This window comes from Ictalurus punctatus, unplaced genomic scaffold, assembly GCF_001660625.3.
Source record: "Ictalurus punctatus breed USDA103 unplaced genomic scaffold, Coco_2.0 tig00004048, whole genome shotgun sequence".
Classification (NCBI taxonomy): Eukaryota; Metazoa; Chordata; class Actinopteri; order Siluriformes; family Ictaluridae; genus Ictalurus; species Ictalurus punctatus.
In genome coordinates this window covers 82851-107091 of record NW_026521098.1, presented here as the reverse complement: position 1 = coordinate 107091, position 24241 = coordinate 82851, and the positions used below count along the sequence as shown (strand labels likewise).

General features: G+C 39.0%; 1 protein-coding gene across 1 annotated transcript; it reads right to left on the bottom strand.

Annotated features, from left to right (window-relative positions):
• Positions 1–1346: 1346 nt before the first annotated feature.
• Positions 1347–16252, bottom strand: LOC108267224 (protein FAM50A-like). The gene is made up of 9 exons (XM_017471218.3): positions 16228–16252; positions 14747–14829; positions 14055–14115; positions 10734–10795; positions 8640–8716; positions 7578–7632; positions 3886–4011; positions 3595–3705; positions 1347–1421 (listed from the first exon to the last, which is right to left on the bottom strand). Exons 1-9 carry the CDS (start codon positions 16250–16252, stop codon positions 1347–1349), a joined length of 675 nt encoding a protein of 224 aa, XP_017326707.3.
• Positions 16253–24241: the final 7989 nt, after the last annotated feature.

The following is a 24241-nucleotide window of genomic DNA, read 5'->3' as shown; positions in this document are numbered from 1 at the left end:
ACCTATGTGACTACTGAGAAAAATGTAACAGTTCTTTAGGAGAGAAATATAAAAAGACAGGTGTATGACTTTCATTGACTTCGCTTAAGACTCACCTCACAAGTATAGTTGGTTTCTATGTGGAGATTGAGCAAACTGTATGTATGATAAGTGCTGTTTACACTGAAGTCCTAAGAGGTGAACCACAACAAAATCCATTACTCTGCATTAAAGCAGAACAACTGGATGCAGTGTTGTATATATTTATTTGCAGTTAGAATAATGAAAATATTTTTTGATAATAGTTCCAGATATTTTAAGAGCCTACTGACAGTAGGTTCATATAAATGTATTTTTATTGCATTACCTTTTTGCATTTAATTACAAAATAAATAAGATTATTTTGTGTTGTAAACAAATGTGTTTAAATTTTTCCAATGTGTTCATCAAGAATGAATGATATGGCATTAAAATAATTACTGGGTGAATAATTTCAAAGCTGAATGTAATTCTTTTTTCTTCTTATTAAAAGTATTATTGGATTTGGATGTGTTTGTACCTGGTTAAATAAATGATTAGACTTGGTTAAATTCTGACTTATTCTGAAATTATTGTCTCTAGTAGATTACGTTAAATCCTTGTTACCGCAAATCTGCGACCAGGTTAGTACAGGCTAAAATCCAGGTTTAGGTGGAGCATTGGGGCACGCCAACTGAGATTTTAGAGTCCAGGCTAACAACTTGGCGTTAAGTGTACTTAGTGTGTACAGGCTCAATAGGAAATTTCCGTTTAGGACAACAAAGTTGATCGACCAAGTCTAAATAGGATCAAGTCTGAACCTCTGATTATTGTAATATTTTTTCTAGTTAAGTGTACATAGGAATCTGTGGCATGATTATATTAAGCTAATTTTAACTCAGATATTATTGGTCTATCTCTGTAAATTTAGTGGTCATGACCTCTGACTAGAAATAACGTTACTATAATTTAGTGTTCCTATCTAAGGGGACTAAGCAAGGAATTTTTTAGAAAAGGGCAAGTATGGGCGGCCATCTAAATAGTATTACTCAATTACCTCTGGCTAATGACCAGGACTGGTGAGTTTGTGACCGTGAGATCCGCGTACACGACCGGTACGAGACTCTGAGCGACATGGAATCCGAATGAACGAGCACAATTTAAACTATAGAATAAACTAGAATTAATCAAATGTAAAAAATCAAAAGTATTTACAGATCTGCGTTCTACAAATAATTAGGAAACAAATACAACACTGAGGTTTTTACAATTGGAGTCAGATTTAATTTAAGACAGAGTCAAACAGAATTGGAACAACAAATTTAATGATCTAAATGTATTCGCATCGCTTAAGAAAAGACAGGAACACGCAGGAATCCTTCTACCACGTCACTGGATACCGTCGTTGGACCGGTGAGTGGACCCTTACATAACCAACATTTAGAATTATTACTTAAACATAACCTATACTGTATGTATAATCAATATTTAGAAGCATAATCTAAAACCATAGAACACTTTTTAATCGAGTTATATTCTAAGTGTGTTCAGAGCTAGACGACTTCTATGTTTTACTGCACAGCAGGTGTTTTGTCTACAACAGCTTCACTCTATGGCAATAAATTAGCAATTAGACATTCACCAAAACTGTGTTTCCAATCAAAGCCCTTTAAGCTTGCAAACCAGTGTCAAAATAACAGATCAGACTTCCAGGATGAAGTGTACCAGGCTGGGACTAAAGCCAGAAAGTCATTCATGTATAAGGGTCAATTTATAAAGGTAAAAACCTTGTCCTGATGAAACCTTTCAGAAAATACCACTGACAACGCATGCGTCACAAATATAAGATATCATATATACATTATTAAGGCGATGGAGATTGGTTTGTTTTTAGAAAGAAAAGATTAATACCCCGCCTACAGATAAATTTACTGTTTGAGAAAAGTATATAAAGGCTTGTGTGTGTGTATAATTCAGACTTTCTGCAGACTGTCTCACTTTACTGTTTCAATGAAGTTTAATTACTTTTTGACATCTACAAACCCTCTTTTTCTGAAGTTTTTTGTTAGGCTGGAAAGATTGTTTTCCATGACAAAATCCACCAACATCCCAGAGTTGAAGCTGTTCTGTACTGAGGAATGACCTAAAAATTCCTCCAAGCCGATGTGCAGGACTGATCAACAGTTACCGGAAACATTCAGTTGCAGTTAATGATGCACAAGGGGATCACACCAGATACTGAAAGCAAAGATTCACATACTTTTTCCACTGAAAGATATTTAATATTGAATCATTTCCTCAATAAATAAATGAACAAGTATAATTTGTTTAACTGGGTTCTCTTTATCTACTTTTATTTATTTTTTTTCTACTTTTAATGTTTTAGGTGATATTTATGCAGACATATTGAAAATTCTAAACTGTTCACAAACTTTCAGGAACCACTAAATAATAAATTAACCAATAATAAAATAACTAAATAATAAAATAACCAATAAATAACTAAATAATAAAATAACCAATAAATTGCCTGGCATATTAAAAAAAGCAATATTACATTTAAACAGTGTGCAAGAAAACAGAATTCACAGAATGTGGAATTATCAGAATGTGTGTATTTCCTAGAAGACTTTAACTTGAAAAATCTAAACAGAAAAAATTCTCTCAATACCAAAAAAAAAAAAAAAAAAAAAAAAAAAAAAAAAATGCAAACATCTTTTATTTATTTATAACATTGCATTAGTGCAGAAGGTCTTCTGGGGGGAAAAAAAGCAATATATTCCTAAAATCTGAACATAACATGGATGCAAGGCGCCACCTCATCGGATCTAAAAAGGGAGGAAGAAAATGTCTTTATATAGTGACTACAGTTAAATGAAACATATCACTAACATGCAGAACTTTAATTTATGTAAATAACATACAATGTATAACAATTACATTAAATTATACATTGAATACACATTAGTGACCCTTTATAACTGTACAACAGGGGTCGGGAACCTATGGTTCGTGAACCATATATGACTTTAAATTACTGCCAATGGCTCAACAGTGGAGGGGTGGGGGCACGAAAGCCAGTGTGTCAATTCAATTTTCCAGTCCGAATTGACAGACGATTTTGCATATTTGGAAGTCACATTAACGGTAAGCAGTGTTCAATTTACTCTTACTTACATAGGGCATGTTTTATTCATTTACCATTTGACGAAACTATTAAAGTTAGTTAAATGAAGTCCAAGTGCCACCTACAAGCAAAATGTGTAATGGCCTTTATTACATTACCACTTTTGATAATTATGCAATCATAGTAAAGCCAATAACTAATAACAAGTAGACATAAAAACGTCAGAAAATGTGTTAACCTTTCTCTGGGTCTTTAAAGAAAAATATATAACTTTTTGGGGTTTTTATGGCTCTGCCAGCTGAAAAGGCTCCTGACCGCTGGTGTACAAGGTGTGTATTTATATTGCTATTAGTCAATAAAGAACTAAAGTCATAAAAATGTTATGGATGTTATGGATCTTTGAATCTGCCATAAAAAAAAGTGCAAGTGAATGCATTTTAATCTGCAAAAAGCACAAAACTTATATTTACCGTGTAATTGTCCCATTTTTTTTCAGGATCATAATGCTCCCAGCGGCTGGCAGGAAATATGTGTTTGTTTTTTTCATACCAGCTCCTCAAAACCACTTTTCCTGCATGAGTCTTTAAACACACACACACACACACACACACACACACACACACACACACACACACACACACACACACACACACACAAATTAACATCTGTGGACAAGATTCCATGTCAAACAGACTTATGTGAAATGTTCATTATGATGAATGGTTATTGGACTTAATGTTTAGATCACACCATGCCTTTACCTCATCTTTCTCAACTGTAGCATCATTTACCAATCGGATATCGTCATGAACATCAAAACTGAAAAGTGGTCCTGGATTAAGACACACAAATTTGCTCTTAGCATTAAAATTGATACAGGTCAAGTGCTTCAGTTCACATCAAACATCAGTACAGGGAAAAATGTGATCTCTGTGACTTTAATTGTGGCATGGATGTTGGTACCAGAAGGGCTGGTTTGAGTATTTCAGAAAGTGCTTATCTCCTGGAATTTTTACAAACAGCACTCTCAAGAGTTTAAACAGAATGGTGTGAAAAGCAAAAAACATCCTGTGTATGGAGGGTATCCAGGCTGAAACAGCTTATTGAGTGAGATCAGAGGAGAATGACCAGACTGGTCTGAGCTGACAGGAAGTCTATAGTAACTCAAATAAGCACTCTACAATCTTGGTGAGCAGAAAAGCATCTCAGAACACAAAACACATCAAATATTGAGTTGGACTGGCTACAACTGCAGAAGAACACATCAGCTAACTGTCAGTCAAGAACAAGAAACTGAGGCTATCATGTGCACAGAATCACTGAAACTGGACAGTTGAATACTAGAAAAAGACCAGGTGATGGTCAAGTTTGGGTGAGCCTGTGCCCATGATAGCCTCGGATTCCTGTTCTTGGCTGACAGGAGTGAAACCCAATGTGGTTGTAAAGAGTGATTATTTGAGTTACTATATCCTTCCTGGCAGCTCAAATTAAATTGGCTATGGTCATCTGACCTCTCTTATAAACAAGGCATTCCACCCACAGATGTGTAACTCAGTCAATGTTTTTTGTTGAGTAATTTTGAGGGGACAGCAAATTTACACTGTTACACAAGCTGTACACTCACTACTTTACATTGTAGCAAAGTGTCATTTCTTCAGTGTTGTCACATGAAAAGATATAATCAAATATTTACAAAAATGTGAGGGGTGTACTCACTTTTGTCAGATACTGTATGGGATGACAATGAGGTGTAAGTGAGCACCCTGTTTTATTTAAAGAACAGCGATCTATCAAAGTCTGGTAGTTACAACACGTTTTGGGAAGTGTATCATGGGATTAGTCGTTGATCATCGGGCTGGAAAAGGTTGCAAAACCATCTTTAACGAGTTTGGACTCCACCAATCTACAAAGATCACGCCAAGAGCAATAGGTCTACTTAGGGCTACACAATTAATTGAATATTGATCTTGATTATGATTTTGACTGCCCACGATTACATGAACATGATCGACTGCGATACTGATGTTTAAATTCGTCCTCCGCTCATAGAAAACTCTGCTGCACATCAAATCAAGCGTTTCCTAAACTTACAGCCAATCACCATAGAGTGGCGCAGGGATGATGTCATTTTGTACGCCAAAACCTGGAAACGAGTTAGCATTTTAACCCTTTCGGTTCCATTGTCTTGAAGTCAATGGGCTTTTTTTTTTTAATGGGATTTTGGTTAAAACCCTGAAATAAAGTCTGTGGTGAACACAAGCTCAAAATATTTTCACGTTTTGTTCTACGACACAAAATACACCAGTAATACCCCACTCGTGAGTTTTTAAAGCTTTTACGTGTATTGAAAAGGACAGTTTCTAACATGTTGCTAAATGGAACTACAGACGTTGTCAGGAACATTAAATGTCATCACGTCGAACAGGAAAAAACTTTGCAGATAAACTGGTTCAGGTCCGCTGTGCACAATTCCCAAAAAACATGGATGAAGATTCATCCACAGAGTAAATCCATATTATGGAAAATGTTTCAAATCAAGTTTGGAAAAGTTTGTCGAAAGCTTGTCGACCGTGGTTTAGTTAGTTTATAGTATATGGTTAGCTTTTTATTTTTGCAGATTGTATTTAGGCTTCAAACTTGAAAATGATCTTGATGGACAAAACGTGTTAGTGTTGTAAACTTTTGTTGATCAGAGCTTATCTTTTGCAATAATCCAAAAGCCTATGTGAAAATCCTATTGGGTTTTTGTCGTGGGAAGCGGTGTGATGATAACTTCCCGGTTCCGGTTCAGAATGACATCGTCCCTGCACCTCTCTATTGGTTCATTTGGCTGCGACTCTCCTCCTGCAAACACGGTTATTGACTTTTCTGCATTCGCCTGAATTGTTTTCATTTGGTTGCATATTGTGATTTTTGATGCATATTTTCATTTGGTTGATGGCCTTTTTATTTTTACTTATCCTATATGTTGGATACAATTTTATTTATATCTTGCTTCTACAAGATGATGCACTTTAAGGATCAGTCTAATTTGCTGCAAAGATGTGTACATTAGCAGGAATGTAGCACGACATGGAGGTGAAAGCAGCAGTCTGTTTATTTAAATGTGAAAGTGCAATCAAAATATGTTGGCCCTAAAATTAATGAATAATCATGATCTAAATATTGATCAAAATAATCATGATAATCATTTTGGCCATAATCATGCAGCCCTAGGTGTAATAGTCTCTGAGGTCACAAAGGAACCCAGGGTAACTTGTAAGCAACTAAAGGCCTCTCTCACATTGGTTAATGTTAATGTTCATGAGTTCACCATCAGGAGAACACTGAACAACAATGGTGTGAATGGCAGGGTTGCAAGGAGAAAGCCACTTCTCTCCAAAAAGAACACTGCTGCCTGTCTGCAGTTTTCTAAAGATCACATGGACAAGCCAGAAGGATATTGGAGAAATGGTAAGTCGTCTGCACTTATGTAGCGCTTTTTTAAACCTTAGCGGTTCCAAAGCGGTTTACACCATGTCTCATTCACCCACACACACTCACACGCAAGCGCTAACTTGCCATCAGGAAGAATTTGCAGTTCAGTGTCTTGCCCAAGGACACTTCGGCATGTGGAGTCATGTGGGCCGAGAATCGAACCGCCAACCCTATGATTCACTATACAATTATCAGTATACAATTTATATTTATATGTATAAGTGTGTGTGTGTGTGTGTGTATATATATATATATATATATATATATATATATATATATATATATATATATATATATATATATATATATATATATATATATACACACACACACACACACACACACACACACACACTCTGTATACATACATGTATACACACACACTTTTCGAAGATGATGTAAGCTACTGAAAAAAAAAAAATATGACCTTTCTTTGACTACAAGACCATTTGAATCTGTTCCAAAACCTAGTTAGTTCATCTGCTGGTTCCAATGATAAAAATTCCACATAAATCCTACAAACATTCCACACTTGTTGAACCACATATTGCGGTAATAAGAATCCCGGGCAGTTGGACGGACAGACGCATGAACAGCCTTAAAACATAATGCCTCTACCACTCAATGGTGGAGGCACAAAAAGAACTCCGCTACATTCATAGAATTTTTGAACCATTGGAACAAATGTCAGAAGTACTTTACTTTGTCACAAAGCAGCTTTACAAAACCTTGTGAGCAAGCTGATGGGGCCAAGGATTGTTGGATGATTAAAAACAAAAAGCATGTGATGTCAGAAAGTTATTTAAAAGTGTGTTCAGAAACCAGATACCTGTGGTTAAAGGAAAAAAGCGAGCATTTTTAAAAACACTGCTCAAAGCCTCCTTAATAATGTTTATAATTGGTTTTATCATAATCATCATCACTGTGTAATTAAGGCCTTATTTTAGGGATTCATTCTGTGTTTGACTGCTCTTACATGGGGGATGATCAAGTCCTCCTTAATGTACATGAGCTGCTCCACTCTATCAGACCTGTGGGGCACGAATACAATGATATTACTTAACAATGCAAAATCAATTAACAGATCCACAAAACAATTCAATCAGAATGTACATAGTATTGTTTAACAAATTTTTACTTTGTACGTATAGACATGAACAAAAATGTATTCATAAGCATAAACAAAGACATGTACACAAAACGTAAACTGCTAATGAAAATATATTAATATATACACTATTAATTCCCAACATTAGAACTTTGCTGCAAAGCTGTTGCTGGCAATTACAGTTTTCCCATGTATAGGGCAAAATATTATTATTATTATTATTATTATTATTATTATTATTATTATTATTATTATTACTATTACTATTACTATTATGATTATATACAGTGGTGCTTGAAAGTTTGTGAATATAGAATTTTCTACATTTCTGCATAGATATGAACTAAAACATCAGATCTTCACAGAAGTCCTAAAAGTAGATAAAGAGAATCCAATTAAACAAATAAGACAAAAATATTATATGTGGTGATTTATTTATCTAGGAAAATAATCCAATATTACATATGTGAGTGGCAAACGTATGTGAACCTTTGTATATACATACACACAGTATCTCACAAAAGTGAGTACACCCCTCACGTTTGTGCAAATATTTGATGATATCTTTTCATGTGATAACACTCAGGAAATGACACTTTGCTACAATGTAAAGTAGTGAGTGTACAGCTTGTGTAACGGTGTAAATTTGCTGTTCTCTCAAAATAACTCAACACACAGACATTAATGTCTAAACCGCTGGCAATAAAAGTAAGTACACCCCTAAGTGCAAACGTCCAAATTGGGCCCAAAGTGTCAATATTTTGTGTGGCCACCATTATTTTCCAGCACTGCCTTAACCCTCTTGGACCTGGAGTTCACCTGCATTTAAGTGGGAAAATTTAAGAGGACTATTGCAAAGTCTGTTGTATGTGCCACACTTCCTGACTTGTTTAAGCTCTTTTTCAGTTTATCAGCAATCAGTCTTCTTGCCTTAACTCTCTGAAGTCTTTTCTCAGAACCTCCAGGGCTCTTTGGAGAAACTGCTCAATAGAATTGCCCTTCTTCATCTAGAGTAAGAGGTATGAAGTCACACAAACACAGAAGTATGTAAATAGCCAATTCTTTTCTTTTTGCTATACACAGACAACATTTGGGTTTGAGATAAAAAGTTGAACATGATCAAAAGATAAACACGAAAGATCAGAATTTCAGCTTTTATTTCCCTGATATCCACATCTAGCTCTGTTAAACAACTTAGAACATTGCGACCTTTAGTGACCTCTAGAGTAGCCAATTTTGAGGTGAGCAAAAGTATAGGAACAGACAGTCTTAAAGAAATAACACTTAATATTTGATTGAATATCCCTTACTTGCATTAAGGCCAACCCATTGACATCACCAACTGTTGTTTTCTTCATTTGTGATGCAATCAGGTGCGAGTAAGGCCGTATTTTATTAATAGAACAGTAATCCATCAGAGTCTGATCTTCACTACACTTGTATCATGGAAAGGAGATTTCTGAGGACCTCAGATAAAGAATTGTTGATGCTCATCAGTCTGGAAACGGTTACAAATCCATCTCTAAAGAGTTTGGAGTCCTCTAGTCCACAGTCAGACAGATGGAGGAAATTTAAGACCATCGTTACCCTTTCCCAGGAATGGTCGAGAAACAAAGATCACTCCAAGAGCAAGACGTGTAATAGTCCACAAGGTTACAAAGGAGCCCAGGGTAACTTTTATGCACATTAACATTGGCTAACGGTGTGCATGGCAGCATTCCAAGGAGAAAGCCACTGCTCTCCAAAAAGAACACAGATGCCCCTCTGCAGTTCATGTGGACAAGCCAGAAGGCTACTTGAAAAATGTTTTGTGGATAAATAAGACCAAAATATATTTTTTGGTTTAAATGAGAAGGGTTATGTTTGGAGAAAGGAAACACTGCATTCTAGCATAAGAACCATATCCCATTTGTGAAACATGCTAGTGGTAATATCATGGTTTGAGCCTGACTTGCCATCATTGATGAAACAATTAATTCTGAATTAAACCAGCAAATTCTAATGGAAAATATCACTATACAGAATCGTACGTATTGTACCAATATCCGAGCAGTAGGTAATGCCATGGTTGCGATTGCAGACACAGCCATGGTTTGGGAATGCATGGTTGTTTCTGGAATAGGCTCACTAATCTTTATTGATGATGTGACTCATGATGGTAGCAGCAGAATGCATAACAGTTTAGCAATGTCAGTGGGTTGCCGGCTTGGAGCAGTTATTGCATGCAAGGGACATGCAACCAAATATTAAGTTGTGCAAGTTGGGGTGTGCTCAAGTGCTGGTTTGTGAATGGAGGGCAGAGCCAGAGAAGGTGAGTGGTGAGGAATGCACACCTGTGGGGAATTCTATTAATTAATGTTGTGTTGCAGTGAGGAGATGTGAGGATAAAAAGGGGAGAAACGAGAGCCGAGAGAGAGAGAAGCCAGCACAAAGCAGTGTGTGTGTGTGTGTGTGTGTGTGTGTGTGTGTGTGTGTGTGTGTGTGTGTGTGTGTGTGTGTGTGTGTGTGTGTGTGTGTTTGAGTGTGTGAATAAAATATGCTGGAAAATGAAAGAAAATAAAGCTCCTTTTGAGTTGTCCAGACCTGCCTCCGGTTTCCTAATTTCTGCCGAAATAATATTGAATGTACCATAAGTGTTATATACTTTAATTTACTTTGAGACATCTATTCTAATACTTTAGCTCACCTAAAAACTGGGTGGTCTGCCAAAGGTGCCCTTTTCTAGGTTGTTTAGCATATATAGATGTAAATATCAGGAACTGAAAGCTGAACCTCTGATCTATCGTCTCATATTCATCTTTTGATCTCAAACACAAATGTCTTCAGAGTATAGTAAAAACAGGAGAATTGCCTTTGCCGTTCCAGTAGTTTCAAAGGGGACTATATGTATCATCATATCCAGAATATTATGCATATAGGAAGAAAAATCTGTTTGTTCTAATATCAATGCAATAAATAGCAAATTAAGGTTTAATGGGAGAAAAGAATAATATTTTGCTGTTATTAGGCTGTCATTGTGGGTACCTTGACTGTTTTCCGGTGTCCAGCTCCATCCCAGTAACTGAAAGTGATCTCAATTTCTTCACCTGAATAGGAAAAAAGTCAAATTTAAGTACCTTTTGTTAAGTTTATTCAGTCTGTTAGCAACTCGTTTTTATTTCACCTACTCAGCATAGTGGAGTTCTGACACTTTTTGGGCCTCAGAGTTAAGGGGCCAATGTAGATTATTATTCAGGTGTATGCTCAGAACATATAAGTCAAAAATACTAGTTACTGGTGAAGTCAGGAGAAGAATGGATCCTGCTCCTTCTATTGTGAACTACTGCTTTTTCTGATCTCTTTCCAGTTACTTGGTCTTGAATCTCTTCATGAGACCCAAGGGACCCACCCACCAAAATTCTCATGAGGTTATCAGTAGGGACGCACCGAAATAATAATAAATGAAAATTCTTGGCCGAAGCCGAATATAATTAAAAACGTGGCCGAAAGCCAAAGGCCAAATACCGAACACGTTTTTTCACGTTTTTTCCATTTATTTTGCCTTTTCTTTTTTTTTTTTTTACCATTGCCTGAATTAAATAGTCAAAATGTGCTTTTTATTATTTTGTCTTGCTCTTCAAAGAAAAAAATCAATTACAAAAGCTACAATTTCAAAATATTTATTTAACACTGAACATTTTTTTTCATTTCAGCAGGCATAGGCTACCAACAAGGCACAATATAACTTTAAATAAATGAGTAAAATAAAAATATTTTGATGTGGTCATCTTTGAGCCCCTTGAATAGCCGATGTTAGGCCTATAATGGACTGCTGAAAGAATGGAACACTCTGTAGACTACAACTAAAAAGTTAATTAAAAAGTATATTGACAAGAGTGCAGAAAATGGTTCTATTGGGTTCTATAGGGCTGATTATATTGGGGATATATACCGCTCGCATCCCTGTACACCTCGCGCAGTATCATAGCAGATATAGTAGAGTTAGATACGTTGTTAATGTTATGTTCCTTGATAGATTTAGTTAGTTTAAACTATAGATTAGTTCATTTAGTGATTTAGCTGGTTTTTCCGCTCCCAGTCCATAGTAATAGTACATGTTTCTTGTTTTGTGTTTTGAACCTGTTTACTGTGACCGCGACTTTGATTCCTGCTTTGCCTCGTTTATGCCTGTTTGCCGATCGCCCGACCCTTTGCCTGTCTTGACTAAGTTTTTTGGATTACGATTTGGATTTGTCTGCCTGCCCTTAAATAAATACGTCTTTACCTGCTTCCATACTCTACTCCTTTACGTCTCGCGACGTGACAGAATACTCATGAACAGAAACAAAACAAACACACGTCCATGCACGTTTACTGTCCACAGTAAACATCCGAAGAGCACGTAGCTCGTGCACGTAACTCGTGCACACGCACGCCCCCTCATCGAGGTCGTGACATTCGTGCGTCTCACTCTGGTTGCTAGGCTATTTTGTCACGTCATCAAACACGTCATTGTTTGGTCAAATTTATTCGGCCTTTTTACTTATTCGGCCGAACACTGGAAGTGCTTTTTTTGCTATTTTCGGCCGAATAATTTTGGTTGCCCAGCATTCGCTGCATCCCTAGTTATCAGAGTTCGTGCTTACCCTGGCTCAAGAATAACATAACAGATTTCACTTTGAAAACCACTAACCATTACAAACTGACAGACTCTAATTCCTAATTGAAGTAGAATTCTTCACGTCTCGAGCACATCAAAAGTTCCATTAATTATTCACAGTTAAATATTCTTAAATTCATTTGCAGTGAGAATGAAGACTTTTGCCAGAAAATTAAGGAAGTGGGCACTTTTTTTAATTATTATTTTTTTTATACAACTTTTTATTCTCCAAGAAAATCACAGATCTTGTCATGGCCCCTATTAACACTATTGAGAGAACAGATGCATTGACCTCTAAACAGTTTACTGCTAGAATAGAGAGAATTCCTTTGGTCCACACTTATCATGCCACTAATACAACAGTGATTGACGTAATACTTAAAAACTTCAAAATCCTACTGGACAATCCTGAGACAGCCTTATGTACACCATGCCTTATGACATAAACGAGAAGACATCACAAATGCAGTTGCATTGCATAGACATGCTTCCCATTAGCACTGTCAAAAATGAAGATTCAAGAAGTTCTCTCTCTGTCGGTCTCTCTCTCTCTTTCTCGGTCTCTCTCTCTCTCTCACACACACACACACACACACACGTTCGAGTACTCAGGTCAATACCATGGAGATATAAACTAACAGTCGTCACATGCCGTGGCTCGAGGTAGCTGCCAAAAAAATATTTCTTACTAAAATATTTCATAGTTTGTATGCAAACAATTTTTTTCATAATGTTACAGTTGGACTTTTTTGTAGCAGAAAAGAACACTCAGTATGTAATTGGTTATGTAGCTTCATGTTCTAATTGAAGCATTTTTGTAATAAATATAACGGGATAGTGAGAACTGAACTGTCACTTCATTTATCAAAGTTCTTCCACCACAAAAATAGGGCTGGTCTTGGGCATTAAACTACCACCGACCTGCGCTGGGTATAGTGTAGTGGGGGAAACTTTCCATCAATGTGTATATGCTGTGTGTACAGATATTAAAGAAAAATGAATGCGGCGTTGTATCAGGCTGCTGCATGTGGTGGAGGCCAATGAAATCGCATACCGTAATTCCGTGGAGTATCTTGTGTCACAGGTTTGCAGTGTGCTGGATGGCACAAACATCCCTATTCTTCCCCCGACTGATGAATAAATTCGGTCATGTGACACTTTTTGAACGAATGCCATTTTTTCTCAACAGAAACTATTTTCCTAACAATCCCCCCCCCCCACCTTTTAAAGTATCGACGTAGAGTTTATGTGCTAAAGTTAAATGAAAAAAAGATTATGTCGACCTTTATGAAATTTTATTGATAATTTGCATTTCCATCAGCTATATTGGCAAACATTTTAATGCACTAAAGCTTTCATAACCAAAAAAACCCCCAAAAAACTTTGATGGAAACGTGGTTAATGTCTATAGGCACAGTTATTCAAAGAAAATTCTATTTTCTTTTTTCCTACCATTGTTTGCATTATTCTTTTCCCTATCTGGTGATGTAATAATGGACTTTATGGCATTCGACTGCTTAGCTTAAACACACTTAACTATCTTGATTTATTAAAACACAAAATAGAGATTCCTGTGAAACAAAAATTAAATAATGCCAATAATTAAGATTCCTTTACAAGTACAAATAAGCGTAATAGCCTACATATTACAGCAGCTTCATTCATGTTCAGATACATACAATAATTGTTATTTTCATATCACTTACTTTTGATTTTCTCCTGCTTCCGCTCCCATTCCTGTCTAAGCTCCTCCCTCAGGCGATTTTCCTCCTCTTGGACACAAAAGACACAAAAACAAACAACACAACTCGTTTAAACACCAAACAATATAGCCGCAAGTGGCAATCTGCAGGGTCCAAGCACCCTTGCTAAGCGTTTCAGAATTATAAGCTCACCATAGATTAACATACTGATACATTAACATATTTCTGATTTTAACCCAATGCTGAATAATGGGAATTCATAGCAAATACTACACAATAAAAAAATAACATTCTATAAAAAGGAATAAAGCAATAAAAATGTGGAGATTGTCAAATCTCAGTGTGGATGTGGTAAAGGAAAAGGCCTGCGCTGTCTTGCCATGTGAATCAAATTGCCTCCCTCAAAGTCCTGGTCAAGGTTATTCACTTAGCAGAATGCTAGCGAAGGCATAACTTGGCTGACTAACTGAACACAGCCCATGATACATCATACAGGTTGTACTTTGAAAAACACATTCTACTTTTCCTCTAAACAAACACATTTTGTTATTTTTATTTATTTATTTATTTATTTATTTATTTATTTATTTATTTATTTAAACAGTTCACTGGTGCAGGTGATGGTATTTTCATTGTTGCAGGTTTCTTCTATTCCATACAGTCTAGCCTAGGCAAGTGCATCAAAAGTCAAAAACTTTTACCTCTCTTTCCCAGTCTGGAAGAAAGCTGGTGTCGACATTAGGATTCTTCCCCAGCCTCTTTTTCTTAACCGGGGTGTCTAGCAAACAGCAACAAGTCAAATTAAAAACAAAAGTTGAAATCTATATCCACAGCAACATGACTGAACAGGTTGTCGATGCAAATGTCAACTACTAGAAAAAAAAGTTCAGGTGAACTTGCAGGTAGGGCTGCACGATTATGGCCAAAATGATAATCCCCATTATTTTGATCAATATTGAGATCTTGATTATTTATCAAGATTATTCATTGATTTTAGGGACAACATATTTTTATTGTACTTTCACATTTAAATAAACAGACCACTGCTTTCACCTCCATGTTGTGCTACACTCCTGCTAATGTACAAATCTTTGCATTAAATTAGACTGATCCTTAAAGTGCATCATCTCGTAGAAGCTAATTATAGGATAAGCAAAAATGCCATCAACCAAATGAAAATATGCATCAATTATAACAATATGCAACCAAATGAAAACAATTCAGACGTATGCAGTGTTTACAGGAGAAGAGACGCAAGACAATTTCTTTTCTACAAAAATTTAGGAGCACAGTTGAAGTTTAGTGAATTTTTGTTTTGTTTTGTTTAGTTTTTTAAAGAGATGGTAGCGTTAACGTGCCAGAATATAACACACAAGCAGGCGTTAGAAACATAGTGCGTGATCAATAAAAGATGGCGGTTGTGAGATCGGGAAAGTGAGAGAAGCAGATGATGTTGAGTGTTAATCGTCATCATAATGGCTTCCCTGCAGAATTTCCACACTTGTTCGGTTGACTGAGGTGATGCAAAGCAGTGTGAAAGTAACTGTTGCGCGGTGTAGATGCATTTTGGACTTCCTGTAGTTTTTATTCTGATTGTATTATACAACATCGACCAGGTCACTCGCACCGGTGCGAATAAATATTTATTCACAGTCGCACAAAGTACTTCAGTCGCAAATATGATTGAAATGGTTGCACTGTAGAGCCCTGAGTTTATCTGCAAAGTTTTTTCCCCGTTTGGTGTGATGAGGTTTAATGTCCCCGACAACCTCTGTAGTGCCATTTAGCATCGTACTAACTAGTGTCGTGATTTTCAGTCGCGCAAGCGCTGGAGCTCGCAGAGAAACTGGCAGCTTGAGCGCTAAAATGCTAACACCATCTCCGGGTTTTGGCACTACAAAATGACATCAGCCCTGCGCCGCTCAATGTGAATGGGAAGTGTAGGAAGTGTTTGATTTGAGTGGAGAAAACAGCAGAGTTTTCTATGAGCAGAGGACGAACTTTAAACGTCAATATCGCAGTCGATCATGTTCATTTAATCGTGTGCAGTCAAAATCGTAATCGTGATCGATATCTGATTAATTGTGCAGCCCTACTTGCAGGGCTATCGCTATATACAAGTAGTCTTGGAAACTGGTAAATATAACACTAGAACATACAATGAAGTCATATTTACAGGTAGGAAACTTGGGATTCTGCATGAGGGGTTTACAAGATGTGATGCATAATGCAAACTTTTAGCCCAGTGAATTTTTTTGTTACAATACTTACAATGTAATTGGAATTGGGAACAATCATATACAGTGGTGCTTGAAAGTTTATTAAACCTTTAGAAATGTCTATATATCTGCATAAACATGACCTAAAACATCATCAGATTTTCACACAAGTCCTAAAAGTAGATAGAGAACCCAATTTAAAAAATGAGACAAAATACTACAATATATAATTTATTTAGGAAAATTATCCAATTACATATCTATGAGTAGCAAAAGATTAGCAGTTACTTTTTAAGGTGGAATTGGAGTCAGGTGTTTTGTCCTCCAATCAATGGGAGGACAATCAGGTGTGAATCAGCTCGCCATATTATATATATATAAAAATAGGGCTCTATCAAAGTCTGCTCTTCAAAACACATGTCTGATGAAGTGCATCATGGCATGAACAAAAGAGATTTCTGAGGACCTCAGAAAAAATTTACAAAACCATCTTTAAAATGTTTAGACTCCACCAATCCACAGACAGACAGACTGTGTACAAATTTAGGACATTAACGACCACTGTTACCCTCCCCAGAAGTGGTTGGGAAACAAAGATCACTCCAAGAGCAAGATGTGTAATAGTCTGCAAGATCACAAAGGAACCCAGGGTAACTTCTAAGCAACTAAATGCCTCTCTCACATTGGCTACTGTGAATGTTCATGAGTCCACTATCAGGAGAACACCAACAGGGGTGTGCATGGCAGGATTGCAAGGACAAAACCAGTGCTCTCCAAAAATAACATTGCTGCCTATCTGCAGTTTGTTAAAGATCTTGTGGACAAGCCAGAAGGCTATTGGCAAAAAGATAAGAACCTTATCCCTTCTGTGAAAGATAATGGTGGTAGTATCATGGTTTGGGCCTGTTTTGCTGCATCTGAGTCAGAATGGCTTGCCATCATTGATGGAACAATGAATTCTGAGTGATACCAGCATAACCTAAAAGAAAATGTCAGGACATTTGTCCATGACCTGAATCACAAGAGAAAGTGGGTCATGCGGAAAGACAGCGACCCTAAGCACACAATTCGTTCTACCAAAGAATGTTAAAAAGAAAAAGAAAAGAAGAATGTTAATGTTTTGGAATGGCCAAGATCAGCAAAATCTGATTAAGATTTGATCACATTTTTGTAGGAGTTTTTTTCTTTTTAACTTCTATCGTGTCGCGATACCAAAAATCTAGTAGTCAGTACTTATATACCACCAAAAGTACACGATACCAAAGTCAATACCACGGTGTGGTATAATTAAAATAAATAAATAAAAAAAATTTTTTTACTCTCCTGGAGGACATCCTCCTCTGGCTCATATGGGCAGAGAGAGAGCGAGAGCGAGAGAGAGAGAGAGAGAGAGAGAGAGAGTATTTTAGTGATCAATCACGGTCTGACAATGACCAATGAAACAGTGGAGGCCACAAGTGCTAAGGTGCACTTCTAAACGCGCGCACACACACACACACACCCTTGTACTCCGAATGCAAGCATTCGTTTAAATTCACTGATATGCTGGCAGGCCAAAAAGATTTATTAAAAGCATGAACATTTGAATAATTATTAGAGACATTAGGCTACATTTAGCTGACAGGACACGGGCTGAATGGAGATGCATGGTGGCCCATTAGGATAGTTTATAACACTGCAATGTGTTAGCATCGTTAACACATAACATTACATGGAGCATAGCGTTAGCGGGGTGTGCCCTCCATTTATGGCAGCCGCCGGATGGCCACACCCCGACCATCCATTCTACCCAAAGGACTTTGCCCGGGGGAGGGGTTTCTCACCGTAACCTGCATCCATGGGGACACCCGGGAAGTGCCAGCAGCCGAGGTCCAGATCCGGGGTAAAGCCAGCGTCTGGCCCCTCCAGGTGTGCCTGATCCCCGAGCTTCCATTGCCCCTGCTCCTTGGAAGGGACTGGCCAGGATTCCCGATAGGCCCGGCGATTGAGTCAGGCAGGCCGCGGCGACGCACAAAGAGGACCCGGGCCCGGCAGGCCTACCTGGCCCAGGACGACGGAGGCGCCGCCATGGAAGGTAAGGCCCCCCAACACACTAACCCTCTGTCTTCTGTCTTTTTACCAGGTGAACCGGGAGGGGAAGTTTGGACGGCAGCAGAAGGAGGACGACCGCGTGAAGCACAGCTTGGCCCAGGTGCGAGTGATAGAGGGAGTCGACCAGAGCCCTGACCTATGACTCCCTACCTCGTACTTTCTCGTCCGGAGCAGTCTCCTCTATCAGCGGGCCTGCTGCCGCGGGGAGCAGGTGGACCTACTGGTGGTTCCCAAACCAAAGACTCAAACAGTAATGCACCTGGCTCATACCCATCCCCTCGGCGGCCACCTGGGGCTACGAAACACCCTGGAGAAGCTGAGGGATCGCTTTGTGTGGCCCGGGATGGACACGGAGGTCCGGGCCTTCTGCCAGCAATGCCCGCAGTGCCAGCGCACTGCCCCACAGAGGCCCCCGCCGGCGCCCCTTATCCCTCTGCCCATTATCGGCGTCCCCTTCGAGCAAGTGAGCATGGACCTCGTGGGCCCCCTTCCCAAGTCTGCCCGGGGCCGTGAGTACATCCTGGTCATTGTCGACTACGCCACCCGGTACCCCGATGCGGTGCCGCTGCGCAAAGCCACCTCCCACAACATCGCCAGGGAGCTGGTACTCCTGTTCAGTCGGGTGGGGATCCCAAAGGACGTGCTGACCGACCAAGGTACGCCTTTTGTGTCTAAATAAATGTCCGATCTGTGTCGACTGTTACAGGTGAAGCACCTTAAGACGTCGGTCTACCACCCGCAAACCAACGGGCTGGTCGAGCGATTCAACCAGACGCTCAAACGGATGACACGCCGGGTGGTGGACGAGGAGGGGAGGAATGGGGACCTCCTCCTCCCCTACGTGCTTTTCGCCATCTGAGAGTGCCCCCAGGTGTCCACGGGCTTCAGCGCTTTGAGCTCCTTTTCGGACGGCGCCCGCAGGGACTGTTGGACGTGGCCTGCGAAGCCTGGGAGGAGCAACCGTCCCCATTTCGCTCAGTTGTCGAATATGTGCAGGAGATGCAAGCGGAGATCGATCGGGTAGCTCCAATCGTCCGGGAGCACATGCGCGCCGCGCAGGAGCAGCAACGAAGGGTATACAACTGCCCGGCGCAGCCCCGAGAATTCCAGCCGGGGGATCGAGTACTCGTGTTAGTACCCAGCAGCGCCTGAAAGTTCCTGGCCCGGTGGCAAGGCCCGTACACAGTCCTCGAGCGCCGGGGCCCCGTCAACTGCCGCCTGCAACAGTCCGGTAAGCGCGCGGAGGAGAAGCTCTACCACGCGAACCTTCTAAAGAAGTGGGTGGAACTGGCACCGGTAGTGTCGGCGTACGCGGCCCGGGACACAGACCATGGCAAGCGTATCTTGGTCGGTTTGGGGGAGGACCTTGCCCAGAACAGGAGCTCACCGAGTTGGTAGACCAATTCTCTGATGTGTTTTCGGCCTCCCCAGGGATGACACAGCTGGTCCACCACGAGATCAAAACTCCTCCCGGCGTAGTGGTAAGACAAAGGCCCTACCGTGTTCCAGAGGCCCAGCGCAAAGTCATCGAGGAAGAAATTGGCCGAATGCTGCGGGATCGCATCATAGAGGACTCCAGCAGCCCAGCGGTGGATGACAGCACGGGAAAACCCCCCACACACCTCCTGGGAACCCCGACACGCCCTCGGGAGCGTCGCAACGCCAGCCACACCCCCACAAAACCCCCTCACACTCACGCCTCCTCACTGCAGACAGCACCTACATAGAAAAATAAAACCCTAAACACTGGATCACTAAAACCTGCCTCTTGTGAGTCTGTGCTCAGCCCTTCCCTAGGCTAATTCCCTTACAATATATATATATATATAATGTAAAATAATATAGAATTAATAATTAAAATCAATAAAAAAGACAATAAAATCAATAAAATTAAGACAAACACCCCTTCTCAAGTACATGTAAAAATACAAAAGACCAATCCTTCAAGGTATTGTGGGGCAGAGGTATTTATGAAACTCAGCAACTCACAACTGGGGTTCTTCAGGGGTCAGTTCTGGGTCCACTTCTCTTTTCTATTTATACTACATCTCTGGGGCAGGTGATTGAGTCTCATGGCTTCTCATATCATTCCTATGCTGATGACAACCAGCTCTATTTGTCCTTCCAGCCTGATGATACATCTGTTTCTGCACGAATCTCTGCTTGCCAGTCTGACATCTCGGACTGGATGAGGGAAACACCACCTTAAGCTCAACTTGGCAAAATCGGAGCTTCTCGTCATCCCAGCCTGCCCCTCAATCAACCACAACCTCACTTTATACCTTGGCTCCAGCACACTCAAGCCAACCAGGACAGCCAGGCACGTTGGGGTTATTTTTGATAACAGCTTGACCTTTACAGACCACAATTCAACAACTGCATAGTCCTGTAGGTTCATTCTGTATAACATCAAGAGAATCAGACCGTATCTCACCAAACAAGCTACACAGCCACTAGTCCAGGCTCGTCATATCAAAACTGGACTACTGCAATACACTACTGTCGGGCCTCCCAGCCAGCTCCATCAAAACCCTCCAGATGATTCAGAATGCATCATCATACCCCCTTCATCTCCCTCCACTGGCTTCCTGTGGCTGCCTGTGTCAAATTCAAGGCTTTGATGCTCACGTAGAAGACCATGTCAGGAACAGCACCCCGTACCTCAACACTATCCTGAAGGCTTACGTTCCCTCATGCAATCTGCGATCGATTGGTGACCGATGCTTAGTAGTACCTACTCAGTTTGGCTCGAGGTCCGTTTCCAGAATCTTCACACTAACTGTCCCTCAGTGGTGGAATGAACTTCCGACCTCAATCCAGACCACAGAATCTGTCACTATCTTCAAAAAACAGCTAAAAGACCCACCTCTTCTGTGAGCACATAACTAACCCCTAAAACACCAACCCCACATTATCCTTAATGGGGATACACCTGCTCCCCATTCACACCTGAGACCTTGTAACACTAACAACTTACATGACACCGGGGAGGGAAAATGGCTAATTGGGCCCAATTTGGACATTTTCACTTAGGGGTGTACTCACTTTTGTTGCCAGCGGTTTAGACATTAATGGCTGTGTGTTGAGTTATTTTGAGGGGACAGCAAATTTACACTGTTACACATGCTGTACACTCACTACTTTACATTGTAGCAAAGTGTCATTTCTTCAGTGTTGTCACATGAAAAGATATAATCAACTATTTACAAAAATGTGAGGGGTGTACTCACTTGTGTGAGATACTGTATGTTCCAGTATATACTAATCAGACATCTAGTATGCAATACGCATAATTATGGGGCTTTTGTAATTGTTAGGATTTTTAGGTGTACATGCACCAAGAGTGCAGGAACCCTTTTGTAACTGTTAGTATTTTTATTCTTCTGCTTATTATTATTTTTCTGCCTTAAAATTGATCATGCAGACCAAACCAGGAATCCTACTGACATAAAACTTGGTGAACAGGTAGAACCCGCTCCCGCTACTCAGGCAAGTTAAATGGGCTGTATTGGCTTAATGGCCTATAGCACAGAGTTTTACGTTTTGTAAAAATGCAAAAGTTGATGAAAAAGTATGATAAGGTGAAAAAAGTGACATTTTATGTCTAGAAAGTCAGTTTTCATCAAAAGTACAATAACAAAACTAATTCCCATTCATTCCGTGTCCCCATACACACTTGTGCTCTTCATCCGCTCAAAACGCTATACAGCGAACGAGAAGGCGCTAGGAGCAAAGGAAAGTGGTTTTTCTAACAAACTCATATAATCAGTTGCCCGACCTACTCCAATTTGATTCTTTTCACATATTTAGACATAATATAGTACTATGAAATGTTTCTGACCCAAAATATTATGAAATATGATTGTTTACATTAAAATGCAAAAGTTGATGAAAAAGTATGATAAGGTGAAAAAAGTGACTTTATGTCTAGAAAGTCAGTTTTCATCAAAAGTGCAATAACAAAACTAATTCCCATTCATCCCGTGTCCCCATACACACTTGTGCTCTTTATCCGCTCAAAACGCTATACAGCGAACGAGAAGGCGCTAGGAGCAAAGGAAAGTGGTTTTTCTAACAAACTCATATAATCAGTTGCCCGACCTACTCCAATTTGATTCTTTTCACATATTTAGACATAATATAGTACTATGAAATGTTTCTGACACAAAATATTACGAAATATGATTGTTTACATTAAAATGTAAAAGTTGATGAAAAAGTAGGATAAGGTGAAAAAAGTGACATTTTATGTCTAGAAAGTCAGTTTTCATCAAAAGTGCAATAACAAAACTTGTTCCCATTCATCCCGTCTCCCCATACACACTTGTGCTCTTTGTCCGCTCAAAACGCTATACAGCGAACGAGAAGGCGCTAGGAGCAAAGGAAAGTGGTTTTTCTAACAAACTCATATAATCAGGTGCCCGACCTACTCCAATTTGATTCTTTTCACATATTTAGACATAATATAGTACTATGAAATGTTTCTGACCCAAAATATTACGAAATATGATTGTTTACATTAAAATGCAAAAGTTGATGAAAAAGTATGATAAGGTGAAAAAAGTGACTTTATGTCTAGAAAGTCAGTTTTCATCAAAAGTGCAATAACAAAACTAATTCCCATTCATCCCGTGTCCCCATACACACTTGTGCTCTTTATCCGCTCAAAACGCTATACAGCGAACGAGAAGGCGCTAGGAGCAAAGGAAAGTGGTTTTTCTAACAAACTCATATAATCAGTTGCCCGACCTACTCCAATTTGATTCTTTTCACATATTTAGACATAATATAGTACTATGAAATGTTTCTGACACAAAATATTACGAAATATGATTGTTTACATTAAAATGTAAAAGTTGATGAAAAAGTAGGATAAGGTGAAAAAAGTGACATTTTATGTCTAGAAAGTCAGTTTTCATCAAAAGTGCAATAACAAAACTAATTCCCATTCATCCCGTGTCCCCATACACACTTGTAGTCTTCATCCGCTCAAAACGCTATACACCGAACGAGAAGGCGCTAGGAGCAAAGGAAAGTGGTTTTTCTAACAAACTCATATAATCAGTTGCCCGACCTACTCCAATTTGATTTTTTTCACATAGTTAGATATAATATAGTACTATGAAAGGTTTCTGACACAAAATATTACGAAATATGATTGTTTACCTTAAAATGTAAAAGTTGGTGAAAAAGTATGATAAGGTGAAAAAAGTGACATTTTATGTCTAGAAAGTCAGTTTTCATCAAAAGTACAATAACAAAACTAATTCCCATTCATCCCGTCTCCCCATACACACTTGTGCTCTTTATCCGCTCAAAACGCTATACAGCGAACGAGAAGGCGCTAGGAGCAAAGGAAAGTGGTTTTTCTAACAAACTTATATAATCAGTTGCCCGACCTACTCCAATTTGATTCTTTTCACATATTTAGACATAATATAGTACTATGAAATGTTTCTGACCCAAAATATTACGAAATATGATTGTTTACCTTAAAATGCAAAAGTTGATGAAAAAGTATGATAAGGTGAAAAAAGTGACATTTTATGTCTAGAAAGTCAGTTTTCATCAAAAGTGCAATAACAAAACTAATTCCCATTCATCCCGTGACCCCATACACACTTGTGCTCTTTATCCGCTCAAAACGCTATACAGCGAACGAGAAGGCGCTAGGAGCAAAGGAAAGTGGTTTTTCTAACAAACTCATATAATCAGGTGCCCGACCTACTCCAATTTGATTCTTTTCACATATTTAGACATAATATAGTACTATGAAATGTTTCTGACCCAAAATATTACGAAATATGATTGTTTACCTTAAAATGCAAAAGTTGATGAAAAAGTATGATAATGTGAAAAAAGTGACATTTTATGTCTAGA

Coding starts and splice junctions, on each gene's coding strand:
- LOC108267224 (XM_017471218.3), bottom strand. CDS start 16,252: ATGCAGAATCCCAAGTTTCCTACCT. Junction 14,116..14,746: donor ACTGGGAAAGAGAGGTAAAA/GTTTTTGACTTT, acceptor GTCCAAGAGGAG/GAAAATCGCCTGAGGGAGGA. Junction 7,633..8,639: donor AAAGACTTCAGAGAGTTAAG/GCAAGAAGACTG, acceptor CGTGCCCCACAG/GTCTGATAGAGTGGAGCAGC.